The sequence below is a fragment of the Cupressus sempervirens genome, chromosome 3, assembly GCF_028749045.1.
Source record: "Cupressus sempervirens isolate cs-2001-9-10 chromosome 3, ASM2874904v1, whole genome shotgun sequence".
NCBI classification, from domain to species: Eukaryota; Viridiplantae; Streptophyta; class Pinopsida; order Cupressales; family Cupressaceae; genus Cupressus; species Cupressus sempervirens.
Window position 1 is genome coordinate 573841786 of NC_143120.1, and position 13092 is coordinate 573854877.

The following is a 13092-nucleotide window of genomic DNA, read 5'->3' on the forward strand; positions in this document are numbered from 1 at the left end:
CCTGATTTTAAGAATAAAAGTGTTGGTGTTTACACGAGAATTACTTTCTTTCGCAGGCCACTGGTTCCAGTCTTCTGTCCTTCCACTGCTTTGGTTGGCACCGCTGTTACCTGGTAATAAATAAAGCAACTTAAAGTAGGGGGGAAATAAATATCGAAATCATTGTGTAAGAATAAGGAAAGTATTTGCAAATACCTGGAAGCCCTCGGGGCTTGCCACAAATGCAGAAGAAGCAGAAACTTTGATTGGGGTAACTATTCCTATCGACATTGGGCTTCGCCTGAGAGCGAAGCCTGAAAGTGAAGGCAAGGGTGAAAGCGAAATTGAAATTGAAGGCGATTGGATTCTCCAAAAGGCAGGAGACTGCGTGTAAACATGAGAATGCCCCTGCCTCTGCCCCTGTACAGGGATTGCCCCTCCGTGAGGATGAAGATGAAGAAGATGCAAATGCCCCATTCTCTTTCCTCTCTCGCTCAGCCTCGTGCTCAACAAAAGTAAAGAGGGCCAAAAGAAGGCATGGAAAGGATCAGTGATCTTCACATGCAGAGGTGACGATCTGCGGTGCAGCGGGCCGTCTCGCCCAGGGGATCCATTGCCTGCGGTAGTGGCCTGGGCACGTGTCGGGCCCTCAATACTTTTTTTTTTTAATATATTTGTTTCATTTATTTGAGGAAGATCAAGTGAAGAGAACAGCGGAGTTGATTATCAAAATTCAGAGAAGAAGAGACAAATTAACCAAAACTTTGCAACTGACTAGTTTGGCCCCTGACTCGGGAGGGCGATTGCATGGGTCCCATAGACTACTTTAGTCTCGTGGACGTCATTAAAATCTATCATATCATATCATATCCCTGGAAATCTAGTGAGGTACCCTCACAGAGGAAAGAAACGAATAAAATACAAGATCAGATTTTTACGTGATCACTGTGAAACAAAAGGAACACCTTAAAAAAGGGTGGAAAGCTGTTTCTGCGGAGATGAGCATGCAAGTTAAAAAGAAAATGATTTTCTTTATAATTTAAAGAAAAAAATGATTAGTTTCAACTGTTAGTGTTAAGATGGATTTCTACAAAATATGGTAAGAGCCAAAAAAAAAAAAAAAAATTGGCATGCAATTTAACAAAAAGTTTCTTTAAAAAAAGGGGTAATTGTTTAGTAATTTTTACTTTAAAAAAGAGGGTAGGGGAGAGGACTCAGTAGTGCGTTCCAATAGTTGTGACAGTAGTTGTTAACTTAATACCCATACTTGTTGATTTAATATTCAACATTTTTGACAAGATTGTACCAATGGATGTGACTTTAAAGTTGTTTTTGTTAATGATGGTTACCCATAAGTGAATGAAAAGTGTCCATTTTCCCAAAAAACAACCAATAGTGTGATGCCACGCCCGCTGCACAAGTATGGGGTCTCCAATGCACTATGATTGGTCTCACTTTTTTTTTGGGCTATTTTGGACACTTTGACAAAAAGCATGCTGATGTGGCATCATATTTGATGATGTGACTCTGAAACCTTGGTTATAAGCAGGGGACTTGCCAAGTAAGCTACTATCAAAAAAATGAGAGTGATTTGAAATTTTCACATAAGATTTTGAGAAGCGCGAAGTTAGGGTTTTAAAAAAAAGTTGAAGATTGAATTAAGAAATAACAAGTGCCACACTACTTGATATAGTTTTAATTTAATAAATTTGTTTTATTCTATTAAATATTTTTAATTAATGAAAATATTATATATTTATAATTTTTTATAATGATATTAATTATAAATTTAAATTTAAATTTTATTTATTAATATAATTATTTATATATCTTTTATTGCATATATCATGTCATACTATTATATTATAAATAAATCATAATATCTTTATAATAATAATATTTCTTAAACTATTATATACTAGCAGTTGCACATTTTTGTGTTTGCAACGATAATAAAATTATTATTTTTAAATACAATCTTAGAACAAATTAGATTATTAATAATTTTCAATTTAAATAACATAATATTTACTAAAATCTTTTAAATAGATTAATAAATATTATTTATTTAAATTCAATTTATCAAATATGAAAAGAAATAATCATTTTTAAAAATCTCATAAAAAAATCAATTATGAAAAATTAGTAAGAGAAATAAAAATAATTATATAAAAAAATAACGTCTCTAACAAATATTCTATTGACTAAATAAATTATAAAAACTAAAAAATAATATTTTTTTTAAAAACTAAACTAATATAAAAATAATTTAAAAACTAAAATCTAAATCAATTTTAAAAATCAAAAGTTAAATGAATAGAGATATGTGGAGGCCACAATAATTATTTTTTAATTAAATCAAAAATTATAAATAATATTGGAGATTTAAAATATAATCTTATGTGAACAAATTAGATTATTAATAATTTTCAATTTAAATAACGTAATATTTACTAAAACATTTTAAATAGATTAATAAATATTATATATTTAAATTCAATTTATCAAATAAGAAAAAAAAATCATTTAAAAAAACCACATCAAAAAATCTATTATGAAAAATGAATAAGAGAAATACAAAAAATTAATATGAAAAAAAAGCAATGTCTCTAACAAATATTCTATTGAGTAAATAAATTATAGAAACTAAAAAAATAATATTTAAAGAAAAAACTAAACCAATATAAAAATAAATTAAAATAATTTAAAAACTAAAATCTAAATCAATTTTTAAAATCAAAAGTTAAATAAATAGAAATCACAATATGAGCTAATATGGAGATTGCAATTAATTTTTTTTAAATAAATAGAAAAAGAAAATTAATAGTTTTTTCTATTAGATATAGAGAGATCAAAAAAGAAGGTTACACAGAACTCTAAGCACTACAAAGGAGGCAAAGCCTCAAACTGGAGTCATAGTAGCAAAATAGCAGCTAGAGAACATCAAAGAACAATAAAATCTGAACAGCACAAGGCTAGTACAAGATATCACAGTACAGAACAACCCAAGCGGTCCAACTGAGAGGGCCTTCCATCCAAACAATAGTCTTCTGCTCTTGAATCTGAGACAACATAAAGATATCCTCCTTCCTAGCATTATGGTTCCTCTTAATAGCTTGGATCAGCTTCCAACACGTGTGCTCAAACATCTGCAAATTTTCCATAGTCCTTCGCCACTAATAGCCATACTTAAGATTGTGAACAAAGAAAGAAGTATGCCCATCTTTAAGAAATCTACTTAATTTGTCCTTTTCAATCACCATGATGTTTTGCACCTGCAAGAAGATTTTAAAATGTGTGAGTTTTCGAAAAAACTCAGTAAGAACCCTTGGCTTACCTTAGTACTTTTCCTCATTCCTGCATTTCCAAATTTGCCAAAGAATGTTAGAGGATAGCATATTCCAGAAGAAATTAGCATCCTTACTAATCCCATTAATATGACCAATAACAATTTCAATGATGCTCACACTAATGGGATAGTAAATATCAAATAAATTCCAAGTTATTTTAGCAAAAAGGCAATCAAATAAGATATGTCTGCCTGTTTTAGGTAACCTGCAAATATTACAAACATCAGAATGTTGATTATCTCTTCTAATAGGAAGTCTATCAATTAACAATAGCCATTTAAAACATTGAATTTTAGGCTCACAAGGATCTTTCCAAATAGAATTCAACAACTTATTCCAAACTTTAATATCAAAAGAACAATACCAAAGTTTATTGACATGGGCAAGAATATCCACATTATGAGCAATAACCTTATAAATATTCTTAGCTTTAAGCTTATCTAAAACAACTCCGTCAGGCCACTTGCATTTAATGTATCTAAAAGTGTCCACATAGCAAAGAGAAGGAATATCCTTGGAAGCTTGAGAAATTAAATTATATGTTTTCTTTTGAGACTAAGGTAAATTAAATCTAATCTTGAGATCTTCCCAAGGGATAAGAGAATCATGTTTGAAGATATCAACAAATTGAGAAATACCAACTTTAGCCCAAGACTTGGCAGAACACCCATGGTAGAGGGCTAGGGGCTTGTTATTCAGGCTCAGATTCCATCAGATGGATCTCTCTCCATGAAGGTGACAATCATTATAAAAATCCCTATTGGTGATAAATTTTCAAGCATGCTCCCAAGCTCGCCAGATGGATCTGAAAATAGGCGACCCTTGGACCACAACCGGGAACTTACTAACAATAAGGTCACATAAAGGGAGATTTTTTCAAGATCTAGCCTGCTTGGGAAAACCTCTCTCAATGTTGTGTCTAACAAGAATTTTCCAAGGACTATCACCCTCCATAGATTGAAAAATCCATTTGGCAGAAAGAGCAATACCTTGTAGCTTGAGATCTTTTAACCCCAACCCCCCAGGGACTTATCAGTATGGCACCAATCCCATTTAATAGTATGATACTTTCTATTGCCCTAAAATTAATAGTTAAAAGTGGAGATAACAACTAATAAATATTAAAATAAGAGTTAAAAGTGGAGATAACAACTAATAAATATTAAAATGAGAGTTGAAAGTGGAGTGAGATAAAAAAAGCTAGTTGTAAATAATTAATGGGAAAGATTTACAATTTTCTAACCAAACTAATAACTTTTCCAACCAACTGAAACTTTTCATATTTTAATTAATGAAAATATTATATATTTATAGTTTTCTATAATGATATTAATTATAATTATAATTTTATTTATTAATATAATTATTGATATATATTTTATTGCATATATATCATGCGATACTATTATATTATAAATAAATTATAATATCTTTATAATAATAATATTTCTTAAACTATGGAATCGAATTCTACAACCATTGGATGACATGACATGGTTTGCCATCAACAAAGCCCTGGGTGAAGGGGTTTTTTATTATGAATACACCTGGAGAACAAATAGCGATACCATTGGATCCTTCATTGGCTGTCTGGTAAGAGCCAAAACTCAAGCTGATAACATAGTTAGGCTTTGTCGCGACCTGTTTGTCCCTTCTTTGAGAAAGGGGCTTGAACAAGCAATATATAGTATAGACTACAATTTTCGGATTCCTTTTCTCGAGAAATATATGAATCTTCCACTTGGCCATCTGAATCTTGACACAGCTCCTCGTCGCCAATCTCTGCTCGTAAGAGAGAACTTTACATTTTATTGTGAGTGAACAAAAATGGAGGCCAATCTGAATTTTCTTCTTTGATGGAGGGACATCATTCCTGAAGATAATGTGGATTGGCTAATTAATTATCTCTATCTCTTCAATGCCTTCATCCATCCCGAGGTGACATTTGAGAATATAAACAATTTAGACTTCAACACACCAAATGCAAAAAGAACGAGCAGAAGGAAAGTTGAGTTTGAGATCCTGCCGACTTACCAGGTGGAACAGTTTAGCGACATCGAGGATGTAATCACGATTCAGTGGAAGGAAGGCAAAGGTCTGGTTGAAATATGAGTTTCTCTTAAGACTAGGTTCATATTAGTAAGGTTATTATACAAAGAAAGCCATTTTGTTAGTATGCTTTCGACTCTCTAGTTAAATATCTTAGTGTGATACATATGTATAGATGGTATACCAAAACTTCACTCTCTTAGCTTTGTATATAAGAACTCTCGGTTTCATATATAATATATGACTACTATTTAGGATAATCTTAATTTAGGGTTGTGGAGATCTTGCTTTAATTTAAGAATTTGTTCTTTGCGTACTCTAAATGTGGGTAGTTTGAATTATTATGCTTAAGACATGATCAGGTTAACTCACGCCTCTTAATTTACGTCATTTTCTGTATATGGGTTGCTTATCAATTTCTTGCTTTGAAATTGTGTTGATAAGACTTTGGCATGCCCTTTGATCGTGATTTCCCTCTTTGATTAAATAGTTAGTTTTCTTGCCACAGATCTGTTCTCTTAACTGGTCTCTGTTTACATTTCATTTAGATAATTTCTTATGAATTAATACATGGTCCATAATTAGGGATGGAAGTATTCTTTTTTGCTGATAATTTATGTAGTCTTTAGCTCGTTAGTTTATATTTACTCTCTTCTTTGTTGTTATGGTGTTAGATGTTAGAATTTCCTTAGTTTAACAGATGTATTTCAGAAGGTTCTTTTCTCATAATTTTTAGATTGCATGGATTCCTTCATTGGATTAAGTTTTTATATTTAAGGAGAGGGCTATCCAATTAAACTCCTCCTATCAATAATAGCTCTATGTTAAGTAAGGATTCTCGGTCTAGTCCTTTGGTTTTCTCTCTTCTTCTTAATAGCTGCTAGATTTTGGGTTAGGAGTATTGTCTTTTCAGGATCTTTCGTTATGTTGTTGTATGACACTTTAGCTTGGTTCTCATTCGATTCTGGCCTAATCTCTCGTAGTGTGGCTATGTTTCCCTTGGTAGCAGGGGTTTGGAGCGAACTTTTAGTCATGTTTTGATCCTCCCAGGTATCCGCCTTCTTCCCTCCCTGGGATTCTCTCTTCTTGCATCTTTGGTTTCATCTCCTTGGTTTTCTTTGTCCTCTATCCTCTGGCTTTCCTTCTCCCCTTTTGGTCCCTGTGTTTTTCTAGCCTTAGTGTAGATTCTCTTCTTGCTCTGCCTCGAGCTAGGTGTAGTTTCATTCTCTTCAGAAGGTTTTCCCAAGAGGTGGTAGGGTAGCTACTTCTGGTTGTTCTAGGTCATGTTAGCCTTAGTATGTTCAAGGTCTGGTTTTTTCTTGCTTTTCCCCTTTTACCTTGTCGGTGTTTTTTCGTGTGCTCTTGGTTTTTGGTGGTTTTATTTGTTTAGAGTGTCTCCGCCATCTTTCTATTTTTCCTTTGTGGTTTCTTTTCCTTTCTGCTCTAGTCTTTTCAGGGTTTGGTGGTCTTGACCCTTTCAAAGTTTCCTTGGTTTGGTTCTTGTTTTTCCTTATTCGTTGTTTTCCTTCTTCAGTTTATGTGTTATTTTAGTTGGGTTGAGGTTCGATCTCTAGACCTATTTGGCTTCTATTTGTTTTTTATTCTTTCGCTTTCCATCCTTGGATCCTTATTGATAGGTGAGTTCTGTTTAGAGATTTCATACCCTGATAAGAGAATTCTATTGTTTGTAATGGGCCTCCTTTTTCAAAATTATTTGATTTAGTGATGGATAGAAATGCTTGAAGATGAATTTAGCATTACTACTAACCACTTCAATGGCAAGGCTATTAAAATAGGGATGCAAGTTTGTGATCACTTCATCTAGATTACCAGAATTTCACTAAAAGGAGTTGTTGGTTTCTCAAAGCACTATACAGTATTTTCAATGTAAACTAATTATCAAATGTGAAATTTAATCAGGTTATTCTAACTGGGGTATGCCCATTGTATATGTAATAATATAGGATTGAGGTCCCGGGCTAGACTGGAGGTTTTCTTTCCCCGTTCTTTCCTACCAGTGCCCGTTTGAACGGAGGAACGCTATTGTAACTATATATATATATATACATATATATACATATATATATATGTATATATATATATATATATATATATATATATATATATATGTATATACATATATATATATATATGTATATATATGTATATGTATATATATATATATGTATATATATGTATATATATATATATGTATATATATATATACATATATATATATATACATATATATACATATATATATATATATACATATATATATACATATATATATATATATATATACATATACATATATATACATATATATATATATACATATATATATATCATAATGGCCTTGGCCATTTTATCGATCAAATGCAATATTAAAATATAAAAATCTAAACCAACCCACTGATATTCAAAAAAATATTTAAAATGAATCAATTGCCTTAATAAAAACCAACTACACAATCCATCAAACCTGACCCATATAAAACCTAAATGAATTCACCCAATCAAACCTTAGAAATATATTTTCTAAAAATTGTAAAGTTAAAAATCTTGCATCTATGCTTATGCAACATATTAGTTTGATAACAATAGTTAAAATCAATTAATTTTCACTATAGAAACCAAAAAATGTAATCACTCGTTAAAGCCTAAAATTCAAAATGTGTCACAATAGTACTTACACTAGTGGCAAGTACTAAAAATATTGAAGTAATATAGTATAACTTGTAATTGCAAATTTATATTAAAAGCAATTTGTGGGAAATGTCTAGCTTAGCATGATATGCTATTTTCACTAAACTGTGTAGTTTTTAAAAAAAATAGTTTTTAACTTCTTCTTAAAGCAACCCATAACAACTACTTAAAGCTAATGTTTTCACAATAAATCTAAAGATTAAAAAATAACAAAATTTTAAGTTAATTCAAACTTAAAATAAAAAATATTAGGCTAATGTTTTCACAATAAATCTAAAAGATTTTAAAATAACAAAATTTAAAGTTAATTCAAAATTAAAATAAGATATTAGGATATGTGTAGTTTTTAATTTTTTTCTCATAAAATTTAAAGTAATCCATAACAACCACTAAAACAAATTTAAAAAACCATAGGTAAAAGGGGATTGATATAAAAATTGGTCGAAAAATAAAATATGGCAAGGGTTGACAAATTTTCTACCTAAATATTAATTTTACGATAACAAAGTTCTCACACATAGCCTATCGCTAGCACTTTCATGGTTTTGTGCATGCAATGGTGAATCAATAAACAACATATTTTTTTAAGAAAGTGAAATAGTTCAAGTAATATAAGAAAATTAAAAAATTATACATCATATTTGTATACAAGATATGTGTGTGTGTTAGTGTGTTTATTATGATAAATTTTGTTGTTTGTTAATTACATTGAACATTGATTATTACATCTCGATTGATTGTTATGTTTATTTTTAGTATCTTCAATAATAACATTAGTGATACACATTTAGTTCCAAGAGTTGCTTTGAGTCCATGCAACTTTCTTTCATTGAAAAAATTAAATAAATTTCGACCATGGCTTCTCCTACCCGTGAGGGCTCACCACTCTAAGATCTAAGACCCATTGTTTGTCTAGATTTACTTTTGGTGTTGACTTCTAACCTTGGGCCTCTAGGGGAAGTGAACACTCTATTCTAAATCTCACACTATCCACGAGTATGGTTGACTCTATTCAAGCACATTGCAATTTGCTTGTGAAGAATTATCTTCGTGGTGACTCGGCCTTCGTGGGTGCCTATCCCAAGGTGTGTGAATCTCATAAGGAATAGTATGAAGCAACTTTAGATGGCAAAGTTAGAGGATGGAAGGACATCTTGGTGAGAAGACTGAACATGATCCTCTAAAATGTAGAACCCAAAATTTGCCAGAGCATTGATGGACATAAGATATTTCTTCTAGATGTGGCGGTGGACAATATTTCCCCATCTCTCCATTTATGCTTAGTGGAAATCTTTATTGTGTTTAGACCATCAATTGACATGGTTTGGAAGTGGTGTGGTCAGAAATAGAAATTGAAAGGGAGTGTGTGCATTTCAGCTATGTCAAGGGGACTTTTGTTCAAACTCATTGTTGTTGAACATTTGACACTTGTTCTCTTTGATTCCTAAACTTATGGAAAACACAGTCTAGCTCTAGCGAGGCGGTGTCCTAGGTTTGATCCAACTATGAAACTCTATCATCTTGCTCTGGTTTAGGTAAGATTACATGGCCTTCCCCTTGAATGTTTGGATGGATTTGGAACTCAGTTTGTCATTATGTGTCAACAAATATTGTTACTATTCAAAACTTAGGGCTTGTATATGCTAGATTTTGTGTTAATGTTGTTGTGAACAAGCCCCTCCCCAAGTTTTTCACCCTTGGCACAAATGGGGGAAAAGGTCACAAGTCATTATGTAGGAGAATGTTGGTCTATTCTACCAGAAATTTCTAAATTTGGCCATGTTGTTTTAGACTATAAAATGTAATGCCCCACTTAGGAATCCCAAAAGAAATAAACATAAGATGTTACAAAGTATATTTAACTTTTAAAAAAAAAAATTTAAACAACATCAAAGTAACAATAATGTGGAAGCAATATATACATACACATCAAGAACACATAATCAATTATAAATACAATTTCAATTCGTTAAGGGTTCCTTCACATTGAGTCACATTTAATAAAGTTTTATTAATAAGTTTAAGTCTCAATTACAATGTCCATAATCATAAAATAAATAAACACATACATAGTCATATAAGAAAATGCATAAGTACAATTAATAATATGAAAGCACTTATAATGAATAACATCCACTGCACGTGTCACAGGGTATGTGAAAATGGATACAAGTACATCAATATAAAATACAATATCCCATAGAATCTCAAAAAAATGATACATAGATACATCAAATGAATAGAAGTCTTCAAGATAAGAGGAAGAATGATAATGTACCACTATATCAAGGAGCATCCAACATTTGTCCATCTGAGGGGGACCCAAATGGTAAGAATACACTACCTCCTGATCGCGTGGTCACCTAATTAGGCTCCCACTTGCACTATGGAGGAGAGATAATGTACAATCCACACATAGATAATGAAATTATAAAATAATCCTAGGATAGGAACCTTGATAGCCAAAACTACCTCAAGGGTAACACAAACTACTTAGGAAGAAGAGATAATCAAAATCAAAAGGACACTCATTCCAATACTAATATCTCATACCAAGTCAACATACAAATACCAAGACCAAAAATATACAACTACCTTGAAATCAATATCAAGTGTCACAAACACAATGACCAACAGATAACAACTATCATCAATAAAATTAAACTACCAATCACTAACTCCAACAATAAAAACACCACCAATGAATAACTAATCATTCATTAATAAAAGTCAACTATCAACAATAAATGGCACCCAATCAATGAGTAACAACTCACAATAAATGCACCAGCAAAACTAACATCCAACAAGTACACCACTAGAGAAAAATATATTAAAAAAATCATGAAGGAGACTCTGGCTACATACTATGGAGTGTCATCACATGAGCCAACTCTAAGGTTACCCTGACAGTCTCTCAAGACCTCGACCCCCTAGTGACTCTATGTGGAACTAGGATACCCTCTCGTGAAGATGAGGAAACTAGTCATACCTCTCAAGGTATCATTTTCATATCATCCTTAGTCTATACAAGCACTCAAGGCATGGACGAGGAAAAATCTCTAACTTATCTTTTTAATGTATCTCAAGGAAAGGGGCTAGGAAAGATATTTTAATTACTGTGTTATCATTTGTTACACAACTTACAATGAGTTACCCTAGCAGCCACTTTGGGCCCCAACCCTTGTTGCAAGCCACTCCCATAGAAATGCACCTAGACTACCTTCCCAATAATCACAAACCACAATAGTGTCACGATTCCTTAACAGGCAACCCAAGAAATAACATTGGTTCTCTAAACCCAAGTTCTCATAAATGTTCAATAGCATAAAGCTCATAAAACATAAATCTCAATTCAAATCATAAAGTTCATCATGACATTCAGTCAAATAATCATAAAAGAAATCTCAAAAATGCCCCTAATACACATCCTAACTTGGCCAACTAAACAACCCACAAAGAAAAACTATCAAGAAAATAAACATCACAAAACTATAAATAGAAAATTATAAAATACATAGTTTTCAGCCACATGATTTAATTCCACCAATTTTTCTTGTTTAGTTTGGATCACAAGGATGTGTTTAGAAATAAAGTAAGAATATACATGTTAATATAAATTGTTATGCTAATATACTTATTTTAAAAATTAAGTATTTAAATATTCAATCTTTTTGTGCATATAAAATATCATGCAATATTTATTTGTTTTTTGGTAAAAATGGCAAAGCCATTATACTTTTTATAAAAAAAACTACTTCGGAAAGGCTCGATGGGGAAAGAAGCAGGAAGAAACCCCTATCCTAGCAAGTACAATAAAAAATTACATAAACATGAAACACCCTGCCTTGAAAGAATAGTGAGGAACCCTGAGATGAAGTAGATCCAAAAGCCTGCCCACAGAACCCAAAGACACATGAGTCTTGTCTCATACCCCATGCATTCCAACCCATTGCTTTAACGAGGTGATATGAATTCCAACTCCTCCGAATCTTTAAGAAAAGCATTATCCTTAATAAGAGTTTGTAACAACTCTTTATGTCCCCACTCCAAGGACCCATAATATAGTGAGGCTCCTCTATTAGCTAGCTAGTCAGCCACTACATTGCCTTCCCTATAACAATGTGAAATTTTAAATTCTTCAAATTCACATAGGAGATTGATTACCTTAGCCAGAATGTACTACATCTCCCAACTTGTATATTTTTTTGATGCCAAAGCAGAAGTAATAATCTGAGAATCACCCTCAATATGAATCTTCGTTATCCCCCATTTGATAGCCAACTCTAGCCCTAATTAAAGAGCTCTAATTTTTGCAATATATTAGAGCCATCTGAGATCTTGGTACATCCTCCATGAAATATACCAGGACCTCGTAACACATACCCTACCCCTGAGATACCTAGATTACCCTTGGAAGCCCCATCAAAATTTAATTTTATAAACTGATCACCTAGGGGCTCCCATTTGACATCTTTCCTGACCTCTGATTTTGACTTGTTTCCCACAAGAACTCCCTTGAAAGGGATAGTAATTTGACACCATTCATTTAAAATTATGTTGTCTTGAGAAGAGAATGTGGAAGAGAGGGATTTGGATCTACATGTGTATGCGTTTACCATCTCTAAAATTGACTTCTCCAAGATTACACATACTTGATCTACTGAATTTGTTTCTTTTTGAAAAACTCTCTTATTCCTCTCCCACCATATGCACCAAACAACTGCTACTGGAATAACCCTCCAGATTGCTGCAAAAAAAGAACCTTTATGCAAAAGGGGCCACTGTTGTAGTACTTGGGAGAGAAAGGAAGGTAAAGAGTCGTGCCAACTCATCTTTCTACAAACCCAATACCATATTTGTTGTGCAAAATCACAAGAAACCATCAAATGATTTACATCTTCCTACACTTGACCACACATGACACAATGGAATTTATCTACAACTCCTAATCTAAACAGACGATCACTTGTAAGTATTCTATTTTGTAAAGCCAACCATAGGA

At 32.2% G+C, this 13092-nt stretch overlaps 1 protein-coding gene across 1 annotated transcript in view; it reads right to left on the minus strand.

Annotated features, from left to right (window-relative positions):
* Positions 1–633, minus strand: part of PGM (phosphoglucomutase) — an 87642-nt gene extending 87009 nt beyond the window's left edge. The window contains exons 1-2 of the mRNA XM_089820988.1: positions 196–633; positions 45–110 (exon numbers count right to left, since the gene is read on the minus strand). Coding sequence (XP_089677114.1) covers positions 45–110; positions 196–456 — 327 coding nt within the window. The 5' untranslated portion in view covers positions 457–633. The remainder of the gene's footprint in view (positions 1–44; positions 111–195) is intronic.
* Positions 634–13092: the final 12459 nt, after the last annotated feature.